The sequence below is a fragment of the Lonchura striata genome, chromosome 13 (assembly GCF_046129695.1).
Source record: "Lonchura striata isolate bLonStr1 chromosome 13, bLonStr1.mat, whole genome shotgun sequence".
NCBI classification, from domain to species: domain Eukaryota; kingdom Metazoa; phylum Chordata; class Aves; order Passeriformes; family Estrildidae; genus Lonchura; species Lonchura striata.
In genome coordinates this window covers 5,159,485-5,185,658 of record NC_134615.1, presented here as the reverse complement: position 1 = coordinate 5,185,658, position 26,174 = coordinate 5,159,485, and the positions used below count along the sequence as shown (strand labels likewise).

The window sequence follows — 26,174 nt, the reverse complement described above, 5'->3', positions numbered from 1 at the left end:
ACTGAAAATATATTGCATTTAGATGGGTGGGGTGGGCACAGGGGAAGAGAAGCAGAACACCAAAAATTGCAAGGACAAAGATGACCTGAAGGCATCTCCTTCGTTAACTGCAGGTCCCCTGGTGGAAAGGCCAGCACTGATCTCTTCCCTGCTTATCTGACCCGTGCACTGGGACTGGGGCCTTCCTCCACCAGTTTGAACAGGGGCTGCAAATCCTGGCTTTGCTTGTGATTTTGGTGGAAATGATTTCTGAGATCTCCTGTGAGCGAGGGCGATCCTCTCCAGGTGACTTTTCCACCTGTTGCTCTTGACAGCTCTGATCACCTTTCCTTCATGTTTAAAACCACTGAGTTATGAAAGTAATTTGTTTGGAAAATGAAATTTCTGGTTTATCAGCCTCTGCACTGTTGTTTTTTTTTTTACTGATGCTGTGGTTTAAGCCCAAATGAAAATAAACCCCACGCAGCCACACCCAACCCCCTCAGGTGAGAGAGATGAAATGCAGATTAGGGGTTGAGATAACAATTTACTGTTACTGGAACAATTTACAATTTAACAGCAACCAGATGAGAAAATCAGTGCCAGCAACACCCCCAGTGCCAGCAGCTGTGGCAGAGGCCATGGCCCAAGGGGCTCAGGGCCAGGGCCAGGAGTGACCCAAGGCGGCCGCAGCCTCTGCTTGGCACCTGGGACTTGTCCCCACTGCCGGGCCACAGGGGACAGCCCAGGGGACAGCCCCGGCACGGGGACAGCCACCCCAGCACAGGGACAGCCACCCCAGCACAGGGACAGCTCTGGCACAGGGACAGCCACCCCAGCACAGGGACAGCCACCCCAGCACAGGGGACAGCGATCCCTGGCCTTGGGGACAGCCACCCCGGCACGGGGACAGCCATCCCTGGCCTTGGGGACAGCCACCCCAGCACAGGGGACAGCGATCCCTGGCCTTGGGGACAGCCACCCCGGCACGGGGACAGCCACCCCAGCACAGGGACAGCCACCCCAGCACAGGGGACAGCGATCCCTGGCCTTGGGGACAGCCACCCCGGCACGGGGACAGCCACCCCAGCACAGGGACAGCCACCCCAGCACAGGGGACAGCGATCCCTGGCCTTGGGGACAGCCACCCCGGCCTTGGGGACAGCGATCCCTGGCCTTGAGGACAGCCACCCTGGCACGGGGACAGCCACCCCAGCCTTGGGGACAGCCACCCTGGCCTTGGGGACAGCCACCCTGGCATGGGGACAGTGATCCTTGGCCTTGGGGACAGCGAGACTGCCAAGCCAACCTGGCCTTGGGGACAGCGGGACAGCGATCCCTGGCCTTGGGGATACTGGGACAAGGATCCCTGGCCTTGGGGACACCAGGACAATGATCCTTGACCTTGGTGGCACCAGGACAAGGCTCCCTGCCCTGGGCTGGTACTGGAACAAGGATCCCTGTCCTTGACTGGCACTGGGACAATGATCCTTGTCCCCAGCTGGCAGCAGGACAAGGCCCGGGAGGAGCAGTGGCTCTGTGCAGCACCTCAGTGTCGTGACTGTAACAAATCCATGTTTTAGCGTGCTCCAGTGAGAGGCTGCAAGAAAGGCTCAGGCTTATTCCAAGCCCCCTCCTGCCAAAGCAGCTCCAAGGAGCAAGGCTCGTTTCTCCCAAAGGGAAGCAGCCCAGGCTGTGCAGCAGCAAAGTACCCCCATCACACCCCTCTGCTGCAGGGCACAGAAAATTTCAGTGTAGTCCTATAAAAGTTAAGATTTTCCTTTTGACACATTATTCTTAAGTCTGTGACAGAATCCAGTGCCTGTCAGTACACAAGGAGTTACAGCACCACACATTTCACCAGGAAAGGAGATTCCCATTTTCTCACTGTCCCCCTAGGGGAAGGGGTCTGCTCTAGCCCCAGCGAGCACTGGGAGGCTGCACTCCTTTAAGAACCCCTGCAGCTGCAGCAGGGTAATTGGCAGGTAAATTCAGAGTGCACCCAACCCCAGGGAGCTCAAGCAATTTGCTGGAGCAACTTCCATGCATCGTTTCAGAAGCGCTCAGACGTTTCTAAACACACAAATTTGCTGGGCATAAGACACGTTCTGTTACTTCGGTGCCAATTCTATTCAGTCTGTGCCAAGGGGAAAAGGCATTTGAGAAAACATGATGGAATATAAAATACCATGATGTAGTCAAAAAGAAAATTTGCCATAACCTGTACTTTCACCCCATTAATACACTTAAAATTATTAAACACCACTTTTTAAAGTATTAAATATCACTGTGCCTGTGGCAAGCACATTTCTCTCCCTCTCAGGATTTTTCATAGAGGTGCACAGAGAGAAATGAAAGAGAAAACAATTTCTATTTCTGCTCCTTGTTTTTCCTATGTGGAATGTGTCTGGAGGATTGTTTACCTGGAGTGAGTGCTTGGTTGGATTCTGGTGAGGATTGTTTGAGCCTGGTGGCCAGTCCAACCCACCTGGGGCTGGACTCTCAGAGGGGGTCACGAGTTGTGTTGGGGTTAGAGTCAGAGAAAGTAGTATGTAGTTTTAGTATGCTCCTTTTAAATAGTATATTAATGTATTTTAGCATAGTTATAATAAAGAAATCATTCAGCCTTCTGAATGGAGTCAGACATCATCATTTATTCCCATTGGGTTTGCCTGCATTTACAATATTTGGCTTTTAAAAAAAGGTTTATTCTTCCTCCCCTCCCCAATTTAGGAAAAAAGGTCTAATTCACTTTTCGCTTAAGTGGATAAAAATGATCATAATTACGGAACAGCTCTGGAAGGAAGGATGAAATTTATATTCACCAAGTTCATGGGGCTGATGATGAAGAAGAACGGAGAGGGTGGCCCATGGCAGACTGAGCACACGGCCGTGCTGGGCAGGGAGCGGGCACGGGGCGGCGGCCGGGTCAGGAGCAGCAGAACCGGCTCCAGAGCAGAACCGGCTCCAGAGCAGAACCGGCTCCGCAGCAGAACCGGCTCCAGAGCAGCAGAACCGGCTCCAGAGCAGAACGGGCTCCAGAGCAGAACGGGCTCCAGAGCAGAACGGGCTCCGCAGCAGAACCGGCTCCAGAGCAGAACCGGCTCCAGAGCAGAACGGGCTCCAGAGCAGAACCGGCTCCGCAGCAGAACCGGCTCCAGAGCAGAACCGGCTCCAGAGCAGAACCGGTTCCGCAGGAGAACCGGCTCCAGAGCAGAACCGGCTCCAGAGCAGAACCGGCTCCGCAGCAGAACTGGCTCCACAGCAGAACCGGCTCCAGAGCAGAACGGGCTCCGGAGCAGAACGGGCTCCGCAGCAGAACCGGCTCTGCAGCAGAACCGGCTCCAGAGCAGAACCGGCTCCGCAGCAGAACGTGCTCCAGAGCAGAACCGGCTCTGCAGCAGAACCGGCTCCGCAGCAGAACCGGCTCCAGAGCAGAACCGGCTCCAGAGCAGAACCGGCTCCGGAGCAGAACCCACTCTGCAGCAGAACCGGCTCCAGAGCAGAACCGGCTCCGCAGCAGAACCGGCTCCAGAGCAGAACCGGCTCCAGAGCAGAACCGGCTCCGGAGCAGAACCCACTCTGCAGCAGAACCGGCTCCAGAGCAGAACCGGCTCCGCAGCAGAACCGGCTCCAGAGCAGAACCGGCTCCAGAGCAGAACCAGCTCCGCAGCAGAACCGGCTCCAGAGCAGAACGGGCTCCGGAGCAGAACCGGCTCCGCAGCAGAACCGGCTCTGCTCCCGCAGGGCCCGCGCTGCCCCTCCTGCTCCTGCCTGCGCCCCGCACGGGCGGGGAAGGCCACCCAGCCACACGGGGTGACGGCTCAGCTGGAACAGTTCCAAACTCTCCTTTGCAAAGGTGAGGAGTGTTCCTATCAAACAGTACCTGCTGCGGAACCCAAGCAGCGGCAGGTTTCAGCGTCCAAAGCAGTGAGCCACTCCCCGGGCGTGTTCACAGCCTGCCACGGGAAAACACTCAGCTGTGGAGGGAACGGGGCTGAGGCCATGGGCCCCCGTTTTCACTGAAAAAACCTCAGTTTTGGGGGCAGATAAGTTCCGAGCAATGCCAGAATAGTCTCTGTGTTCTCATATCTGCAAGGCTACCAAAGCAAAGCCTGATGTCCTGTGCAGGTATTGGGTTTCAGAGGTGGAAAAATCCAGTCAGCACAGCAGGAACATCAATGCAGCAGCACATACAAGCTTCTGATCTGAAACGTCCCTTCCTGGAAAAACTATTTCCCTTCACAGTCAAGAATTCATGCACTTGCCTTCTACAAAGCAATGTCAAGAAACCGCTAAAAAAAAAACAAAAATTGGCTTATTTATTAATTGAGTGACATTCATGAAGTCCTCTGGATTGTTTCACAATGTATCTTTGTTCTCCCACATGAAGTTTCCTACATAGCAGTGGATCACCAAGCTGTGGGGAATAAAGCACAGGCTCTTGTCACACAGACCAACCTGCTTAGCAAAAGGAGTTCCCCTAGAGCAGTGCATCTGATTTGTGAGGAAATGATTTCAGGCCTAAGTGCAGTGCTGGGGCAGGCGCCAAGGCGGTGGCAGTGGTTTCTGACAGCACCCAGCCCACGCTGTGCTGTGCCCCCCATGTGAGACAGGAGCTCACAGTCTGTCCCTCTGCCTGCAGCTCAGTGCCCTGGTGTGAGCAACAGAGCTGAGCTGCTCACACCAAGGTGCTGAGACATCAGTGGGAAATCCTCACCTGGCAGGCACTGAGACTCAGAAAGGCCCTGATGCTCTGCTGTGGCTTCAGCTCCCTCTAAAACACAGCAGAGGGACGTTCAGAAGTGGCTTTGCAATCAAACTTCAACAGGATCTGAACACTGAACAGGAGTTTTGATGTGTATGTAGAGTGAGAAAGATTATATTTATGTAGTTACCAGCACCTAGTGCTATTTTATGATGCAAGAAATGTATTTATTATCCTGCAAGCTGATGAATACCTGCAGTAAAAAAAAGTTCTCCTGGTAATTTACATCTTGCATGAGTGGAAAATAATTTTGTGACCAATATTAATATGTATGTAAGATATCCAAATAATATTTACATTATTTCATTCTGAACTAACACTGAGCAGTTAAAAATAACTCTATCATGCTGCACAGCATATTCTGCTCAATGACCATGAGCCCTGCAGCAAAGATATTCCCCCTTCTTTCAACTTTTAAGGGTCATGAACACCATAGCAATCTGTGTTTTTAAGGAACAAATAGATGAACAGATCTAATGAGCATGGGGCTGTGTGTGAAGGATCAGTACAGCCACTGTCCAGAGCAGAAAACTCTGGCTAGAGAAGGGTCAAAGTTTGAAGAGCACAAATTGATAGTAGGATCAGATAAAGAAGCAGGAACTGGAGCAGAAAAACATAATGACCACAAAGTTGTGGACACAAATGATGCCAAGGTGAATTTTAATAAAAATTTGATTCTGCTTAGTACATAGATACAGATCCATAAGAAAAATATGCCATTATGTCCACTGAGAACAACTGATTTTCATTTTTGTTCTTCACAGCACTTGTGATGGAGTTTAAAAAAGGACTTAAGTGTTTACAATTGCTCATAGCTTTCAGATAATCCATTTGGTGTTTTAGAGTCCCAATCATCAAAATTCAGATTTAATTGCAAGATACAATCTGAGCTGAGATCTGACAGAAGTGTAAAATCCATTGATAAGGCAGCAGGGTTATTTGGCTGCCACTTGGTCCCATAAACTGCTGACTGCAAGCAGCAGTTGAGTTACCTGGGCCTTCTACCTTCATTTTTAATGCATGAATTTTTCCAGCTAGTAGCCTGCCTGCCTCTCTTGCTATTAACAATTGGATGCATTTTATTTAATATACCGCAGAATGATGACTGATTTGTTGAGGCAGTAAGCATCATCCTCAAGTTTACTTCTTTTGGCTGGAGAGGCAGTCAAATGATTTGGCACTGCTCTGGCCTTCTGCCATGAAAGCCTCTATTTCTTCCACAGTCCGTGGCACACAGGTGAGCAGCTCCATGCCCGTGGCTGTCACCACGATGTCGTCCTCGATCCGCACCTGCACAGGGAGCACACGGTCACAGGGCGCTCAGATGGGGTGAGAAGCACGTCAGGCAGCAGCAGCAGCAGCAGCAGCAGCAGCAGCAGCAGCAGCGAGGGCACAAGGTGCTGCTGCAACCCAGGCAGAGCATCACACTGCAAGCACGCAATTGCCACCCCTGCACCTTGGCACGGGGCTCTGCAGGCTCCAACTCCCCCTGGCCCACTGGCCCCTGCCACCACCCTGCCGGGACCACACCAGCTTCGTGGTGACCCCCGGTGTGCTGGTGGCCCCTCAGGTGTCCCTGCTGCAGTGGGTACACCAAGGGCAGTCTGAGCAAGGTCTGCAGCAGTGAGTTCATGCTGCATCATTCTACAGGGCCAGTAAGTCTCAAGCCCCTGACAGCAGGAGCAGTAAAAAGAACATTCTTCCCTGGGTTTGCAGCACTTGCCTTGCTAGGGACAAGCCTCCTGATGCCCACAGTATCTGCTCTCAAAGCTCTCCTGTTTCTGAGCTGAAATTCAGGTAGTTTCTCTTTGCACTTAAAACTTTTCTCTAAACACAATAAACTTTCAAAGTGAAACTTTGCAAATTAAATAGCTTGTAGCTGATATTCCAAACATTTAATTTTGAGCTTATTAGAAAGTTTTTCAACTCTTGCTATTAAAATGAAAAGTGTGCTCTGTTTCTTTTTGTCTCTAATCTCTTCTTACTAGTAAATGTGCCTACACAGTCATTCCTGTTATCTTATCAGAAAAATGTTGCTAAGTTGCTAAGCTGCTAAGCTGCAATAAAAGCAATTTTAGTAAGGTGCAAATCCAAAAGAACACAAACCCTGGGTACTCCTACCTTACAATTGCTTTAATTGTTTCTGACCTCTTGACATTTTCAACTAAAAATAAAGCTGGTTAACATTTGTACTTCTGATTGCAAAATAATCCATTTGTTCAAACAGAATGAGTCATCCAGTCCTTATTAAACTGTTTAATGATGTCTTTGCCAGATTATTTCTTTTACTTGGTATCAAGTTAAGTGTATTATAATACAAAATTAAATAAACAAATTAAGTTTACACATTTGTTTTGGACAGCTGTAAATTTGAAAGCTGTGAGGCTCTGTATGCTCAGTGTGCCTGAAAGGCTGGTGCCTTGCTGCAGAAGAGATCAGCAACACATGCAATGAATGACTCTGCACTTGGGCAGAATTTATCTGGATGGGCTTTTTGATTCACTGCTTCAAATTTGACTGCTGAGCAAAACATAACCCAAGGATTCAGCAGGAGGGCCCCATTGCATCCAAAGGCAAATCCTGCCATATGCCTGTCCTTTTGGGCCTGGGCAGAGCATCCCTGGGTGGACCAGTCCCTGCCAAAAACCTGATGGTACCAGACTAACCCTGCAGGAGTGCCAGAATCCAGGGACAGACCTGGTAAGGTGGCAAAAGCCAAAGCATCACATTGGCAAGCCCAGCCAGTGAAAATGGAGCTGAACACAGTGATGATGTGGAAAGTGAAAATGTCAGTGCAAAAGTAAGTCTGAGAGCAGAGGGAAAGGCAGACAAAGCTAGAACTGACTCTGCCTGCAGAGAGAGCCTTTTCCCAAGCACTGCCTGCTTCACAAACCTCCCCCAGCTTGAGCTGAAATTCCCCAGCTACAGCAACGTATCAGTCACAATTCAGCCTCTTGACCAGTAACGTTAGCAAAAAACCAAGAAAAATGGTTTGTGTTTTCCAGTAGAGCATTTAATGCCTTCACAAATACCTCTGCACTCTTTGGGAGGATGGACTGACTTAAAAGCAGAGCAGATGAAAGCTAGACTACAGTGGGGAAGAGCAAGTGGGACAAGGTGTCTGTCCATGCGGTTCTCTACAGAGGCCACAAGAGAAAATCAGGATGGGGAAGGAGCTGGGAAATAGTTAAGAGTCATGAAAGGACTAAAGAAAGGCAGGTACAGTGAGGTGAGAGAGGACTGACAAATAATGCAGAAAGAGAGCTGGGACTGGCTAAGGAGTCAGGTAGGGAGATCCTGGTGGAGGAGAGAAGTGAGACATCCTGAATGAGGAGAGCACAGAGGGGCTGGAGCTGCCAGAGCAGGGAACTGAGAGTGACCAAAGGAGGAGGATGAGGGCCAGGCCCTGTGACTCCTTGTATAGGAGGAGCATTGCTAGGAGGTCATACAATCCATGGACTTCTGTGATCTGCTGTAAAAACTGGGAGAGCCAGTACTGCAACATCAGCCTGCTCAGCATCAGCACCTCCAAATGGTCTTTGGGATGTGAATGGAAGCACACAGAACCACTGGCCCCCTGGGACCACCCACCACTCCCTAGGAACACTTTCCCCTGAATCTAATCCTTCTTCTGCGGGATGAATCTCACCTGAAATGGATGCTTGCCATAAGAGAGAAGTCAGATTTCCCACTTTCAGTGCATTTTTTTCCCTTTGCCTAAAAGCAACATGAGTGCAGAGAAACAGGCACTCAAGGAGATGGAAATGGTTTCATTTGCTCTTTTTCTTCACGTCCTCCATGCTTCACCCTGAGTTTAAACTCAGCAGCAGCAAGAAGCAGCTTCAGAGAACCTGCAAAACCTTCCCCACAGGAGAGCCTGTCATTTGGTCTTGTCTCCTGTCCAAATGGACAAAAGATGCTGGATCTCTCTGGCAAGGCTCACTGGTTTGGGACTGCCTTTCCCAGAGGGGGCCCGTGGTTATGAAACTTGCTCTCAGAGCTGTCCCTGTTTGCAGGCTCTCAGTTCATTAGTACTGCTTGTTTCAGGGCTACAGAGTGGTTTGGAGTTGGGCACTGAAGTGTGAGGCTCACTGCACCCCCAGCTTTCAGTGTGCTCTGCAAAAACCTAGGGGAGGCTTTACTTTCTTGATATGAAATGGCAGACTTCAAAAAACCACTCCTGTGAAGATGCAGTGGCCAGGAATGCCAGGACTGCTCCAAAAAAGCTTTTTTCTTATCAAGGGTAGTGGCATGATCTGTCTGGATAGACCTGATTGCACAACTGCCTCACACCAGCAACAGGCCATCACGTGGCTCGACTCAATGGTCCCAACTCTGTCCCAAAGCAGGGCTGGGGGCACAGCCAAGGACAGCACAGGAGTTAAATACCAGGGCTGCTGTCAGCTCTGTACAGCCTCGCACTTTGTCCTGACTTACTAATACAGTCATGCTCCCCAGAGCCTCCTGTGTTACCTTCCAAGGGAAACAGCACTGAAGCACTTACTGATTTCTTTTGGATGATAATATATATTTGTATTTGGATTTTGACAATCAAGAAACTATTTTGGCCAATTAAATAATCCAGATTTGCATGATGACAGATCCCAGATGGCAAAAAAGGCAACTGATGAAATGTCCCCATTTTAAAAAAGTCTATTGATCATTTGTTTGATTATGGCTGCGGAAAGCAGCAACATTATCACTGCAAAGACCTTAGAGTGGGACACTTGCCTGGAAATGTGACAGGATGTGGCCACACATGGGACCATCCAAAGCAGATGAACACAGATCCAGCTAGAGGACCTGTGGGTCTGTTCCTACAGCTGGTGTCCTACAGAAGCAGCTGTGTGCAGCCAAGGGAACTTATTTCAACTCAGCCATCGACTTCCCAATAATTTTTAATAGAACAAACTTATCCTCAGCACAGTTTGACTTCTGTATCTCAGAGGGACTGGGTAGGAAACAGAGCTGCTGCATCAAACCCAGGGTGCTGGGCTGGGGAAGGCACTTTCCTGCTGTTCCACACAGTGGCTCTGCCAAGGTGTTTTCTGCAGAGGCCTAAAGGCTCTGAGCTCAATGAATCTCATCCCACGCTATAGTCTTCTTGGCACAAGCAGGTTTCATTCACAACCAAGTCCTCATGTCAAGAGAGCCTTTATTTTAAATGTCCACATTTAAATGTTCACACTTTTATAGAAGAGGATCAGTATCAGTAGGGTGAGGCCTTGTATTTTATCAGATTAACTGATACAGATGAGAAAAAAGCCTCAGGTGCCCAGTCCCTTCTCCAGGCTCAAAAAGAAGCATTAAACTATAAGCTAAATACAGGTTAAAAACAGCTGGTCTTACTTTAACCTAAATATTTTAGTTAGAGAAGAGAAAAGGGTTAAAGAAGGTTTATAAGCACCCAGCAGTAGTTTTTGGGTTGTCTACACCTATCACTTCCCTTAGAAGAACTTTAAAAGGAAGTTAAGTATGTTTCCTATGAAAACTTTTGAATAATTTCATTTCACAATACAAATTCACCATAAACTCAGAAACAGAGTCTAATCTTCTGAAAAACAAAAATCAGGACAGAGACAACGATATGACTCTGAACCAAAGGCAGGAGCACTTATATATCTTGCTCTTTATTTGGTTTAGCCTCTGAGTAAGGGAGGTACTATTGCTTTGAAACATATTGTAATACTAGTGGATCTTCAAGTTCCTGGTCTTTGTAAATCTGTTTAATTTTTAAATGAGAAAAATCTGTAAATGAAAGAAAGTAATGCATTTAACACCCATCTGTCTTTCAGCATTTTCTCGAAGTTGCATAGTTTTCAGATATTAAGTCTAGTGCTAGTTCTACAAATCCTAGGGAAAAATAAAGCCTGAACAGAGATTGAATGTGTAAGGCCAAAGAAAGACTGAATGGCTTTACTGTGTCTTTGAGAAAACATCATATGAACTGCATGAATCCATAATCAGCTTATGAAGAATGGAAATGTCAAACCCTGAAGGGCAGCATTTGGAGTTGGCATTTCCCCTTCCCTGAGGATTCAGCTGCTTTTCCTGAGCAATACATACAACTGTATTGCTCAGGAAATACATCCCTCTATTTGCACATCTGTGTTTATTCAGGAGCGTGTGGGGCAGAGTCCAGGCAGAGCAAAGGTGCCCTGGGCCAGGCACTGTGCCAGCATCCAGCAGCAGCCCTTGTCCCACAGGATTTATGACCTCGGTAAACTGGACCTTGCTTTTGCAGATGGAGAACTGGAGTACACGTGACTGAAACGTCCCCAAATCGGCCGAGGAAGTTTGTGAAGGATGAACTCAACAGTAAAGAGTGTAGGGCTCCAGACAGGCACCATCCCCCGAGCACTGCTTGCTTCCCCCTGGAGGGATGTGCCCCTGGCCCAGCAGAGGCAGAAGGCTGCAGTTTGGGGGTCCCTGAGCAGCAGGGACAGCCCCAGGGCTGTGCAGCAGGGGCTGGCTGAGCACCTGTCCCAGCAGCACAGGGAGCCACAGACTGCACCAACTCTTCTTCCCTGCTCCTGCACCTTCCACAATCTCCTCATGGCTACCTCCAGCCAGCACAAATTACAATAAATGGCTCATCCTGCCCTTTCTGGCCCACTACAAGAGCTTTGCTTCTCAATGCAGAGACTTGTCACAGTCAAGAAAACCAGTGAAAGCCCAAAAAAGACCTGAATTCAAAGTGAATTTATGAAAAATCCACAAATTCCCTGTGCAGACAGACTTACTTAGAATTACGGTGGTGTTACTTCAGTGAATGTTAGTTCATTTTTGAAGTGAATTACACTAAACCAAATTAAGAACATTTTAATTAGTGCTGAGCTCTGCAGAGAGAAACAGGCAACTTATTTCCTTTTGTAGAATGTGTTTTACTTTTCCACTTAAAGGAAGATTGGACTGGCTGTAGCGAACTCTTCAGCTAGAACTGACACCAATAGTAGCCCCTGTTAATATTTGTCAGTAAAAAAACTGGGCTTTACAAGATCTTTTTTAATCCCATAGAAACAAAAATTTCTGGCATGCTTTTGTGAGAAATAATCACTCTGAGTAGAATGAAAAAAAAAACTAGAATGAAACATTTTGTTCATAACTGAGCACTCTACACAGTGCAAATTGCATCTTCTTTTTATGCAGAATCAAGTCAGAATGGTAAAGATGGAAAAACTTATTTTGATTGTGCTATAATTCAGCTTTTGTGAAGAATTCAAAAATATTCAGATGTATTCCAGTCTTAGATTTTATTTTCATTCTTCTCCTGGACAAAATCAACTGACAACATCTGGCTCAGGGTATGTGTGTATTATTATTTTTTCTCTCTAAGTAAAATGTATTGTTCACAGGGGGATCAGAGCTTTAGATTTTTGCTCAATTGTTTTTGGGCTGTCCCTTCTTTTAGCAAAGTTTGTTGGCTAGCTCTCCTTACAAGTCATCTTTACAGGAAGCTAAACAAAAATGAGGGAACAAAGTTTGCTTGAAATCTCTGGAACAAAAGTGCCTGATCCAGCAACTTATTACCAACGTAGAGATCCCAGGCTGTCACTCCTATTCTGTGCAACCACAGGCAGAAGGGGAGACACAGGCACACCTCAGGCTGCAGAAATGGAGTGGGCATTTACAGCCATTTGGGAAAAATGTGGGCTTTGCTGAGTAATTTCAGGGAAAGCTCACCAGGAATCAATTCAATTACTGAAAACTCCCACAGAACATGTTTACGTGGAAAATGAAGACAGTTAAACCTGTTTCCATTGCAGTGTCAACCTACCCAAGCACATCACAGTGTTCTTTTAAAATACATTTCAGTGTGTGCTGTCACACAGAAAGTGCTCACAGTTAGGAAATGCAGAATTAGCTGCCTTTTGTTCACCAGTACCTCAGTTGTCTGGCTGATATCTTGATAAAGAAACAACACAGAGACAGATAATGTCCCAGACCTCAGCAGTGAATTAAATATCAGCAAGGGCAAAGTCCTGTGTCTCCTAACAAGGCTGCACCCACACCATGGGTGGCTGCCCTCGAGCCTGGTTGGCTTACATGACAGGGGATAGCACACACAACTTTTCTGTCAGGGCTGGTGGTTCCAAGGCAGCTCAGAGCAAAGTGCTACAGTAATCACCCTCTCAAGGCTGGGATACAGTGATAAATCAGTCAATGGCAGCAGCAGACAATTCCTAATGAGGGACTTTTCCTACCAGAAAATCACCACCACTGCCAGTGACTGCTCGCTGGCTTGAGACTTGGCAGAAGAGCCACGGGGACGATGGGGCATGGCAGCTGCCTGCTCTATCTCCTCTGTGCAGGAACAATGTGGCACCCTTCAAATGCTTGCCCTGCTGAAATAAAATCCCACTGGAAGCACTGCAAATGCTGAATGCTCTGCAAGGGTGGTGGCTTTGAATGGGAAACGTGCCCTGGAAACAGTATGCACAAGCGAGGCTCCTCTACTTGCCCAGCAGCTGCTGCATGGAATGATTGCCCAGATCACCTCTACCTCCCGTGGCCAATCCTCCTGTGCACCCTGCTGCCTGAGCCTGTCACACTGAGCACGGGTGCCCTGGAACCCCATCAGCCATTCTTCTAGAAAAAGGGGAAGGCTCCCCAAGGCAAAGTTTTATGCATTCTGTCAATAATCCTCTAAGAGCAGTTTTTGCTGTTTTCATCTACTGCCTCCCCGACTTAAACTGCATCAGGTTCTTCTGCCCCAGCAGAAAGCACTGGACTGTGCTGCTGTCAAGGAAGCCAACTCTGGACTGCAGAACTCAGTCTCATATTTCATAACATACATGATTCACACATTAGACAAAACACCTACCTGGCAAGCCCTTGTATGGTGCTGGCAGAGGATATTTCAGTCAACGGGAAAATATGGGTCTATCATTAATCACTAGTGCAAAACTACATTAAAAAAATGAGAATAAAACCCCCAATTTGTCTGCAGAGTCAAACGGTCCGAATGACCAAAGATGCTGCTTCAGGAACAGCCCTGTGTGCAATATATTACAACTCCCAAAAGCTGCAAGACTTTTGGGAGTTGTAAGAAGTCCCAAAAGACTTCTCCTCAGATACAGAGTAAGGGCAAACCAAGAGAAAAGCAATTACTGAAGAATCTGCTGAGAGTCACTCACCCCACCGACTCCCCTGAAGCGCTGCAGGACGTGGCTGTCGATGAAGCAGGCCTGGGCAGGGTCGTGCAGGGCCTGCTGCAGCAGGTGCTGGATGAAGTAGATGCCCGGCTCGACGGTGAGCACCATGCCCGGCTGCAGGCGGCGCGCCGTGCGCAGGCTGCGCAGCCCCGGCTCCTCCGCGCGCTGCACGCCCTGCGGGACACACACCGTCATGGGGGCCTGACCAAACCCTCCTCGGCTGACTGCTCCGTCAGACTCACAAAACACAAAAAATAATCATAAAGGACTGAAAGTTCGCTAGGCAGTTACCTCCCTCCCATCAGTCCTCATTTAGCTTTCATATAGAGTGATGACCAGTTTTCAACTCAACACCCCAACTGTTTTTTGCATCACAGAAATCTTGACTTTGGATATGCTTGGTACTGTTACTCTCTACCTTGGGAGTGTCGGAATCCATGGTATTGGTGATTCCGAGATGTAGAAAGTCTCTGTCAGCCCCGCTGCCAAAGCAGAAGCCATAACTGGTCTGTGCTGGTTCCAAGGTTGTTTATTCTGTTTATCTCTAACATGTTCTGCTGCCCTGCCCAGCTCTGTCCTGCAGGGCAGCGTGTGGGGCTCTGCCCTCAGTGGGATGTTACAAACATTAAATACCAGAAACTCCCTGGGCTGGATTTACAATAACGTGCCAATATCTGTCACCTACGTTGGACAGTGTGTCCCCAGCCTGAACCAACAGAAAAATGCCAACACCACAGTGAAACAGGGAGGGCATGAAGAAGGAGAAAAAGGACAAGGCACACCCAATTTCCTCCATCTTGCCCCCTTTGGACCCCTAATCTAGAATCCTAAAATTTTACTTTTGCACCTGTGCACACTTAATTATTCCTTATATCAAACACTCAGAGCTTGTAATTCATCCTGTAAGATTGAAAACTCTTTTCCATGGACAGAGATCACAGCCAGTGTCTCTGGGGGCTCTGTCCAGGGGGTTCCTGACCCCCTGCCAGGGTCCCAGGCCTTCCAGGGCAGCCAGAGGGATGCCCTGGACACCCACAGGGAGAAACACTAAAAAACAAAAATAATTGCTTGCACTACTCCTTGCTGTACCCTCCCTTGCAAAGTATGGTATTGTAAGCGACATACAAAACTTGAAATGCCCCTGCCACGTCATGGCTGAAACAGCTGAACTATGCAGCAGAGAACAATTTCTCTAAGGATATGCAAATACTTTTTCTCACCACATGTTTTTAAAATTACACATTTATGATCTTGATTCAGGAGCAATGAGTCTACACATGACCTCATAAAAGCAGCCCATTTAAACTAAACTTTTGTTAGATTCAGACTTTCAGGCAACATGGTGCTGATTGGTATTATTAAAAGTTAAGTCAAAACAAGTCTGAACTAGCAAAATATTCTCTTCTTCCTTAAAGCTGGTAAACTAAAAAGATATATGAGAACGCCATATATCGCTTAGTTAAGGAATTAGAAACACTGCAAAGACTAGTTCTGGATATTAATTTTCTTTCCCCCGAATGTGCCAGGAATTACATTATCAGAATAAATACATCTCAATTCCATTAGCTTTTTGAAAATTCTTTGCAACTGTAGCAAAATTTCCCCAACGAACTATCATTGAACAGCTCACAGCCCAGCAGCTTTCAATCATGGACACGCACTCTGCTCATGAAACCTTCTGTTTTAGCCAGTGAGTCAGAGGTTAACACATCTGCAAGACCACAGAATTATTTATCTGGTCTCCACACAGCTTTCCTGAATCTTGCTTCTGCCCAAAGCCACAGTGCTTTCCCTTGCCAGCAGAAGGGGCAGCTGGTGTCAGCATTACTATCAGCATGACTGGTGGTAGGAGGATGAAACCTCCCCTTTCTCCCAGGCAAACCCTGCCCAGCATCACCCTTGGTGCTGGGCACCACGCCCTGGCACAGCCCAGCTTCTGCCAGGGGGATGGAGGGAGGCTGGAGCACACCCTGCACACTACCCATGTTCTCATCTTACTGCATCATTCTCTCTTCAGAGTGGCCATAGCCCTGCAGTAGTGTTAGCTCCTGAGCTCCTCTTTCAGTTCAGAAAAGGCCTATTTTACACAAGTACTGCTTGCAGCAGCCCCTCCATAGTGCTTGCTTTATTCTCACTGGTTACCCAAGCAAGTCAGGGATTGCTTTTCTTCCCATTGCAGAGCTTATTCTGTTCCAATGTACAGCATCTTACAGTAGCCAAGATTTCTAGAGCTAACCAGCCTGGACATTTGGACGTAGGTTTGCCCATTTTGACTGTGTGTTCCATAAGTTTTATGGCATATGTTTGATTTGGACTTTGCAGAGCACTATACATTACACCCAAATAAGAAAACATGGTTTTGTTTTACTAAGCCTAGGAAACAAGAATACTGTAATATTAAGCAAAGCATTTTGAATTTGTACTCTTATCAAAACTCAAAGAAAATCAATATATTTCTAAACTTGAAACAATAACTGCACTGAAATGGAGCCATTTTTTCTCTCATACTGCCCTTTGGGGTTTGGCATTTCACACATTCATTGTAATGTGTAAAGGAAATGAGGGCATCCAATCTTGTGGATTAATCTCTCCATGAGCTGTAAACAATTAGATTAGTGTCTGGACCTTTTGGTGCCTCGCCAACTATCTATCGGCTACTTTACAACAAACAGCCCAGATTTGGCTTTTAAGTACACTTCTCAATTCTACTTGTAAATGCCTTTTCCAAGGCAGTCAATCCAAGACAGATGCTAGAAAGACAAATGCAGAGCGAGGAAAACAATTGCAAACATCCTCTGAAGGCAGCCCTGGCACAGCATCCATAATTTTTTGTCTTTACTTAAAATAAATGGTGTTTAACATCATGTGTGACAATAAAGCCCCAGTAGCCCCCTTTATTTACCTCTGTACAGCTGCTAAAGCAATGGTGGGCATTTTGTCTAGACTGCTTGCAGTCTGATCCTGCTTTTAGTTCTTCCTCCAAGAAGCTAACAGCAACAAGACTCAAGATACATATTTGGATATGACTCTCAGCAATGCAGGGAGACTTCCCAAGGCACCTGAATATTGCTACTAGCCCAAAAGTAAAATTTTAACTTCTCTGGAAGGAATTGACAAAGTCTTTTTGCTATTTTCCCCATCCTGTCTCAGTCCTGGGCTGTGCTGGCTCTAGGTTGCATCTCCAGGTACTGATGCAGATGTATGAAAGCATGAAAGCATTTCTAGTGGGCTTCAAAGGAAGAGTAACACTGCTTAGCTTTTCAAAGCTGAAAAACAAGCAGGACAGCAGTGGGTGGGCTTGTCCCTTTTAACAGAGACTAGCAGGGTGTTCACCTGTGTGAAATGGCTGAAGAGAGACAGGTTCTGGCTATGGCTTGTTATGTGGCCACTCACACTCTGAGCAGAGGACAGCCCCAGTCCAATTTGCTGCAAGGCTGAAGGACAAAATGAGCTGGCACAGGAAATAAGCAGAGGGGCCAGTGACCAAGCTGAGTGGATGATAAAATCCTTTCTTTTGAGAACAGTGTTGGATTAAAACACGTATCAGACTATGGCTTCAGCATCCCAAGTGACATCTGATCTCTGGGCACTCATGAGCACCTTGGTAGCCACCACACCCATCAGGTCCAGGGGCTGACAGCTCTCAGTCTGCTGTGGTTGTTCATGAAAAGTAGGACAAACTCAGGACTTTTTTAAATGATTGAAACAATTCCCAAACAGAAGATGACAGATCTGAAACAAGACTTGCCATTTTTCAAGTCAAACTCTCTTGAGACCAAAGCCTGACAGGGCAACCTCACATTGTCATCGATCAGTAGGACTCTTCTGCCATTAAAGGATTTCCTTCTTTGTGAGGAGGATCCTACCTCTTTCAGCTGAACAACTCAAGCTTTGTTTTCAACAATGACCCTGGCATTGTTTTGCAGCCAGATTAAATGAAGAGTGAAAATATGCATGCTGATACAGCAGCTCTGGGGGTACCTGTTCCTACCATCATTATATCCTGGAGTCCTGGCCACTGAGCACGACCCTTGTCACAGGGCTGAACAGAGAGAAAGTATAAGCTGATAATTTGCTCCCCAAATGTGTACAGAACAGTCTAGAAAATATTAATGCCTAGGCATCTAAAAAGAAACTTGCACTTATATTCTTTGAAAACTAAATTTTGAATAAATGTTTATTCTACCGTATATTGCAACAACAGGCTAGATCTGAAATTGTTTTCTAAGACTGACTTTATTTGGAGGTTCTAATCACATTTTGAGACACTCCTCCCTCAGTAAGCACAGATGTATGACACTGTCATTTGTGACTGTACTCCTGCCAAGAACATTGGATTCGAATTAATGGTTCATGTAAGGTAACAAAAACCAGCACGGCTAAGCAATAGGGACTGTCAAGGGAATGAGAGAATTATTATGTAAACTGATTTTATTACTATGTAAGCAAAATAAAAGTTCAAATTAAGTGTACAGTAATACAAAATATTACTATTTTTGGAATAAGCAGGGAATTAGGAAGTATGCAAATCTGCCTATTTCCCAGAAAAAGGGCTGGGGAAGACTAGAATTTGCAACATCCCCAGAATATCTCAGTATAAAGATGAACTACTGCTTGCTCCTAAGCAACTCAATAGTTAATATGTTGCTCTTTCCATGGAAGAACTCCATTGTCTATCATGCTGGATCTTGTTCCACAGGCAATCAGAAGCAGAGACAGCTCCAGGCCCACTTGGGTCTGACCCTGGGTTTGGTTTTGGATCAGAAGAGAAGAAAACCACAGGTGATGTCCCTGTGCCGGCTGCTGCTCACCCACAGGGCAGTAGCTAGAGATGCACAAGGGCAGAGAGATGCAAGGGCACCCTACCTGCCAAAACCAGGGGCTGCAAGTTGGCATCACCCCAAAGTTTCCTCAAGCCAGTGATGGCAACAAACCCCAGCCACAGCAGAGAACACCTGAGGTACTCATTAATGCAAATACTGAACCAGAGTAAAAGACTCATTAGTGACACAAATCTGGTTTCACATTCTCTTTTCCAGCTAAATCATCTCAGAACTTTCTGGAGCCTGACAGATTGTCCCAGTTGGAACACATCCAGTACAGTGAAGTCCTAACCACTTTACCAATCTAAATGCATTCAAGAATTTAAATTAATCAGAATACTAACATTACATTAAGATAATATGAGTACCAAAGTGAAATCTCAGTTCTTTTCCCTATTCTCCCACCGCATATACCTAACTTCTAATTAGCTCATTTAATGTAAAAAGAACAGAGCTCTGTGCAGCTAGGAAAATAAAAGTCTCAAATTCCACTTCAGGTGTCTCCTGGTCCCTTCTCTACGCCCTCGTTTCACTTGCTGAGTGTTCCTAATGAAGATTCGTTGATTCAATGGGTGCTGCTTTTCCCCAGCAGCTGCAGGAGTGCTGTCAGTCCCGCCTTTGAAAGAGCAGCAGGTTACAGGAGAACGTGCCCCAAGCACCACAGACCACTGTGCCCCAAGCACCACAGACCACTGTGCCCCAAGCACCACAGACCACTCGTGGCATCTGCAAATCAAAGCTGCCACTTCTGCAGGAGAATCTAATTACTAGCTGGAGCTTTTGGGACACAGCTCAAAGTTAATATTGGGGGAATAGAGGACACATGATGTTTAACTTTCTATTTTACTTGAAGTGTTTTCTTCTTTTTCTAGGTATTAACTGTGGTATCAGGTTTAAGTTACCTAATAACTTTCCTACTATTGCAGGGAATGAGAAAAAATTATCTGCCACTTATTTGAAGCACTGCTCTTCATGATTCAGCTGGAGCTGGATTTCAATCCAGCACTACAGCATGGTTCAGAGCAGAACTCCCCATCTAATTTTTGCTTTTTGATCCTCTGATGTTACCAAGCCCCGGCAATATCATAATGGAAATAACAGAACATAGAGATTATATTTTTTCTCCTTTTTTAGAACCTAAGTTTGAGAAAAAAGATAGCAAATAGTTAAAATCTCCAAGTTGATAACTACAGCATTAACCTGAAAGATGGGGAGAATATTTAGAAGAATTTATAAGTTTTATAAGAAATAAGAGAAAGAATTGCAAAAGCTACCAACAACACTGTTTCAGAATGAAACCAAAGACAAGCATCATTTAAAATCTAATGAACAAATTTCTTGTGACAAAGAAAGCAGACACAGGCAATAGTTTTAAATGAAAGGGCTTTTTTTTGTGATCTTTAGATACCATTAGTGAAATTTGTATAGCAAAAAGTCCACAGTATACCAATGATACCTTACTTTTTCTATGGAATTGAAAGCAGAGCTTCACTGTTTTATTTTTTCTCTCCTACTGCACCTAGAATGAATTGTTCAAAAACACACAAGGTCCACTAGTTGCTGCTAAAGTTTCAGAAATATTTAGACAATAAATATTCAGATATAAACTCTGTTAGCACACAAAGTCCTCTGCAACAAACTTCAGCAAGTCAAAGAAACATAAGCAAGTATCACCATCAAAAAAAAAAAAACAAAAAAAACCCCAAACAAACAAACAAAAAAAAACCCAAAAAAAAACCAAAAAAAAAACAAAAACAAAAAAAAACAGAACTAATGAAACCCAAACCAAGCAACTAAAAACCTCAAGTCCTTAACATTGTCTTTCTCAGTGGAGGAGGAGAACTCTGTGGTATGACAGGGCATTTCTGCACCATGGCACTGCACTGACCCTGAGCCTTCCCTCCTCTTCTGCCTCTGCTCAAGGCCTGAGTTCCATAAACACCCAGACTGCAGAATCTGCCCTCACAGGGAAAAGCTGCTGGGAGCTGAGCACAAGATGACACAGCAGAGTGAGATCCATTAGCCTAACTCTGGGAGGGGTTTAAACCCCACAGAGGAGTCCTAGGCTGCAGGAAACTCTCCTGGTTGGCGTTTGACCCAGCAGGCAGCAATAAGCACCATGGATTTCAGTGCTGCTCTGCATGGAAAGGCAGTTCCCACTCATCTGCTTCCTTCCTGCATGCTGCCTGCTGTAGGTATGTTCTTGCTATGCAGGAATTCAAAGAAACAAAACAAACAAACAAACAAATAAAGGATTCAAGAGGGTCCCATGGAGCAGAAGCAGCGAGTTTTTTCTCCTAATCTTTTCTCAAGGTATAGAATCACTTGCAAGAACAAAACCAAAAGTTAAAACTAATGAAATGCCCTTTTTCTCTTTGTAAAGAGGCGCCCTAAGTGCCTTCCATACAGGTTGTTTCATGTTTGCAGGTCCTGGGTAACCAAAGCTGGAGCAAGGTTTTGCAAGGTTATGGCAAGTGAAGCAATTTGCAGCACCAGAGCCCTACATAACAGCTTTCAGCTTCTTGGTAAATTCACTTCATCCTCTGATTCTTAAAGGAAAAAACATTAATGCATCATTTGCAATGCTAACCACAAAAAAATGAAATCTTCTGCTTCAACATAAAGTCGGATACATAAGGAAAATAGTTTTTGCCAGAACAAGATCATTCCTGTATTCTGCAGTAATTTTGGTGAGTTAAATTCCCAGTCAGTCATCTGGGATCTGGGAGCAAGCTTTCTGTTAAAGGCAGACACAGCTTGTGCACAGCAGAGATGTTCCCCAAGCATGCACAGTGATGGAAGGATCTGGGTAACTCCAAAACAGACCTCCAATCTTAATTTGTGATGCAGAATAGCAACAAAAGGGTCAGCTTTTCAAGAGAATTGAATTAAAAATTTAAACTAAGGTAAATCTTATAATTTTAAAAAACAAAACTAAATTAAACTCTTAGTTCATAACATGCAAAAATCACAGTAGTTATTAACCTAACTTAAATTAACTGGCTTGTTATTAGAGAAAGTCATCAAATGTACTTAGCATTCTTTAGAGCCTTATAGTCAATTAATATAGCATGAAATTGAATCAACTCAGGCATCTAGAGACACGGAACCTAGATTTAAATGAAAACTTCAGCCTCATCTACCTCAGGGCCCGAAAATTTGGGGCCACCTACCACATTTTCTTCATTGCAACAGGCACAAGCCCTCATTTATATCCCATATCGAATTTACCCAGAAACAACTGAAAGAATGTGAGAAAACCATCTCCGTGATGAAATTTTACAGCAGAAGCTAAGCCCAGTGGGGTTTTCACCCTTTGAAGCAAGCTCTGTCTGACTGAGGGCCAAATTTTCTGAAGTGATTAGTACCACTGGGGCTGAATTTTCAGCAGTGCTCGAGCTGCAGTCAGACCCTCAGAAGGAACAGGCGGATTTTCAAAGCGGCGCTCGGCTTCCCGCGAGGAACGCGGTCCCCAGGGAGCTCCTGCTGCTCAGCCCTCCTGCAAACCAGCACCTTCACTTGTGTGCTTCATGGGAAACACTGTGCACACTGGTGCTCACATGCTGTCACAAAATAAGTGTGCCAAGACACATCCATTGCTGACAAAACCCATGGCACTCGGTGTCCCTGAGGAACGCCGTGGTGCCTGGCAGGAGATGCGGTCCCCAGGGAGCTCGTGCTGCTCAGCCCTCCTGCAAAGCAGCACTTTTACCTGCATCCTTCAGTGGGACACACTGCTGCTCACACTGGTGAGCATGCTGTCCTAAAATAAGTGTGCCAAGACACACTCATTGCTGGCAGAATGTGGCACTCGGTTTCCCCAGGAGCTCGTGCTGCTCAAACCAGCACCTTCACTTGTGTGCTTCACTGGCAAACATTGCTGCTCACACTACTGTCAACGTGCTGTCCTAAAATAAGGTTGCCAAGACACGTTCATTGCTGGCCAAAACCAGTTGTTCTTTATCACAGCAAAAAATAGGAAAGGGAAATGTTATATTTTCTAATATCCCAGAGTATACTTTGTAGAAAATCTGCAAGCATTCACAACATTTGTCAAAAAAGAAGAAAGTGCTTGTTCAATGCTGCATGCGAAAGCAGCTTACTGGAAAAGATGAAAACTTATTATTGCCAATTTTGAAAAAAAGAGATCTTTGGCTACTAATGAATAACTAATCTAAGCTAACAATGTCTGGAAATAGTTTTTTTGGAACACTCAAAACTTTCTGACGGGTAAAAATTAGGAAATTAACGTTTATTGTATTATTTCAAATGCAACTGTTTACACTTGAGGAAAATAATGGAATAATATCCACTTGGAAAGTTTTTATTTTTAAAAAATCGTTTGTAATACTCCCAGAAATTCCCTCAGCCAAAAGCAAAGAAGTTGCTTTTTAACCAGCTAGAAAAAAGAACATGATACTACAGGCATGGGCTCAGTGTACAATAAATGCCAAAATGGCTTTATAAAAACCTTTGTGAAGATCTTCCTAGCTGGTAAACATTTAGAATGCACCACAAATCACTCCAGAGTGTACTAGATGACTACAAAATGTGCTTTCTCATGAAACAATGAGGCACAGATAATAAGCCTTCTCCCATTTAATACAGACACGTCCCCCACTTGCAGGAAAGGTGCTCAGTTGCTCATGTTCAGGTGAGCTTGGCAGAGCCACATGCCCTGCATCCCTCCATGGCCCCCTGCCCTGGGCAGGGACCAGGCTCCCATGAGGGCTTCAAGCCCAGAGAAGGCTGATCAAGTCCAGCTCCCTGAGAGGCTCCTGGAGTGTCCTTCCACACCCAGGTACCTCATCTCGGTCAAGGGCCTCCTGCTTTGGGCCCCAGAGAAGTGAGGGGTCTACCAGAGGTGGAATTAATGCCACACAGAGAGTTTAAAGGGCTTGCTCTTCTGCAGAACCCAGAGCTTGTAGTCGTCCTGCAAGGCCTCCCTGGCCATCACTCACCTAAAATAAGAAATCCCTAGTCATGGTGACTGGACCAAAGCAGCCCCTCTCCTGCATTCAGACCCTGGTTTTCTCTCTGTAAGGCTACAGGTTGTATTCTCCACAACCCTGGCCACTGGACAATTCCCAACACCCCTGTACCCTGTATAAACCCCCATCTCTGCCCTGCTCAGCAGAAGAGCTGTCACTGCCCCTTCACAGGAACTGAAATCAAAGGACAGGGCTGGGGAACCTCGTACAGCCTCTCCTCTCTCTACCCCCGTGCACCTGCCGAGGCACTGGCGAGCACCGAGCTGAAATCACCGAGGGCTGAATTTACCAGGGCTGAAATCACTGAGGGCTGAATTTACCAGAGCTGAAATCACTGAGGGCTGAATGTACCATGGCTGAAATCACTGAGGGCTGAATTTACCATGGCTGAAATCACTGAGGGCTGAATTTACCAGAGCTGAAATCACTGAGGGCTGAATGTACCATGGCTGAAATCACTGAGGGCTGAATTTACCATGGCTGAAATCACTGAGAACTGAATTTACCATGGCTGAAATCACCAAGACCTGAATTTACCATGGCTGAAATCACCGAGGGCTGAATTTACCACGGCTGAAATCACCAAGGGCTGAATTTACCAGAGCTGAAATCACCAAGGGCTGAATGTACCATGGCTGAAATCACTGAGGGCTGAATGTACCATGGCTGAAATCACCGAGGGCTGAATTTACCATGGCTGAAATCACCTAGGGCTGAATTTACCATGGCTGAAATCACCGAGGGCTGAATTTACCAGAGCTGAAATCACTGAGGGCTGAATGTACCATGGCTGAAATCACTGAGGGCTGAATTTACCATGGCTGAAATCACCGAGGGCTGAATTTACCAGAGCTGAAATCACTGAGGGCTGAATGTACCATGGCTGAAATCACCGAGGGCTGAATTTACCAGAGCTGAAATCACTGAGGGCTGAATGTACCATGGCTGAAATCACCGAGGGCTGAATTTACCATGGCTGAAATCACTGAGAACTGAATTTACCATGGCTGAAATCACTGAAAGCTGAGCTCCCAGAGCTGAAATCACCAAGAGCTGAATTTACCATGGCTGAAATCACCAAGGGCTGAATGTACCATGGCTGAAATCACCGAGGGCTGAGCTCCCAGAGCTGAAATCACCAAGAGCTGAATTTACCATGGCCAAAATCACTGAGAGCTGAATTTACCATGGCTGAAATCACTGAGAACTGAATTTACCATGGCTGAAATCACCGAGGGCTGAGCTCCCAGAGCTGAAATGACTGCAGAGCTGCTGGGGGCTGAGCGCAGAGCCCGGCGCTGTGGGACACCCACGGCAGCAGCAGCCGGGGGTCAGACGGACCCCGAGCCCCAGGCTGCATTAACAACTCACCATTTTTCAAACAAAGGGATGCCATACACCCATCTATGTACACTACAGAACATTAGCTATTTGTGAGCTTTCATACATGCTTCATATTCAAGGAATTTGCTATTTAGGATTAGATTTTTAAAGTAAATTAGCCATGCAAACATTCTTCATGTAAGAATGTAGTTGCATACTGGCACAAACGAACAATTTCAGTATTTGCAGATATAAAATTCTGTGTAGAGCTCTGCCATTTTTACAGGCAGTAAGTATGAAACTGGAGAGCCTAACTCATTTGATAATACAGTCCCTATATCCATTTTTATCTGCAACAGGCTGCTCTTTCAAAATTGTGGGTAGATCAGTTTGCTTTCAAAAAATGAAATTATAATTATATAATACACCACACAATAACTGTTATAAATTCAGTCATACAAAAACAAAAACTATTGTCAAAAAATGATTCCATAGCTTGTTGGCCACACTACTGAAATCTGCTGAGAGATGGAAGGTATACAGGGTCCATTGCTTCAGACTCACACAAAATCAGTTCTAGAAATCTCCCTTGACAGTAAGGTACTTGATCTAACCTCAAAGAAAAGATACTTGATCTAACCTCTAAGTTTTTAGGCAAAACCAAGAAGGGTACTTTGCAGTCTCAGAATTCGTCTCACTTGTTCCTAAAATTCAGTTATCTCTTTACCCTACCAAGTCTTGAACACATGCTCCTGTTTTTTATGTCCACCAAATTCAGAAAGTTTATTCGCAACACAAGTGAAAACAATCTAAGCAAAGGCATGCAACAGCAGAGTCCTGGATTTTAAAGTTTATGAACTCTCCAAGTAACCACAGTCCCTGTGCTTTGCTGGATATCTTTATTTGTACAGAGAGAATGCACTTGGGAGGAATAAAGGGACAAGCATCCATCCTTTCTGTATCAGCTAGTGCAGAAACCTTAAAATTAGAATAGCACTGCTTTTGATTTTTGTTTCATTTTTATTACACGTAAGTTCATTAGCTGATGCTAATATATCATGATCACAATATTGTATCTCAACATTGTGAATGTAATAAGTATCCTCAAATGTTATATACTGTCTCTCCCTTGCCT

The 26,174-nt window shown here is 45.8% G+C and overlaps 1 protein-coding gene across 2 annotated transcripts in view; it reads right to left on the bottom strand.

The window, feature by feature from the left end:
• Window positions 1-5,377: 5,377 nt before the first annotated feature.
• The window catches only part of PEPD (peptidase D), a 147,285-nt gene continuing 126,488 nt past the window's right edge, over window positions 5,378-26,174 (bottom strand). For both annotated transcript variants that reach the window (XM_021536684.2, XM_021536683.2), the window contains 2 exons: window positions 13,885-14,076; window positions 5,378-6,037 (listed from right to left, as the gene is read on the bottom strand). In XM_021536684.2, the coding sequence (XP_021392359.1) occupies window positions 5,888-6,037; window positions 13,885-14,076 (342 nt within the window). In that variant the 3' untranslated portion in view covers window positions 5,378-5,887. The remainder of the gene's footprint in view (window positions 6,038-13,884; window positions 14,077-26,174) is intronic.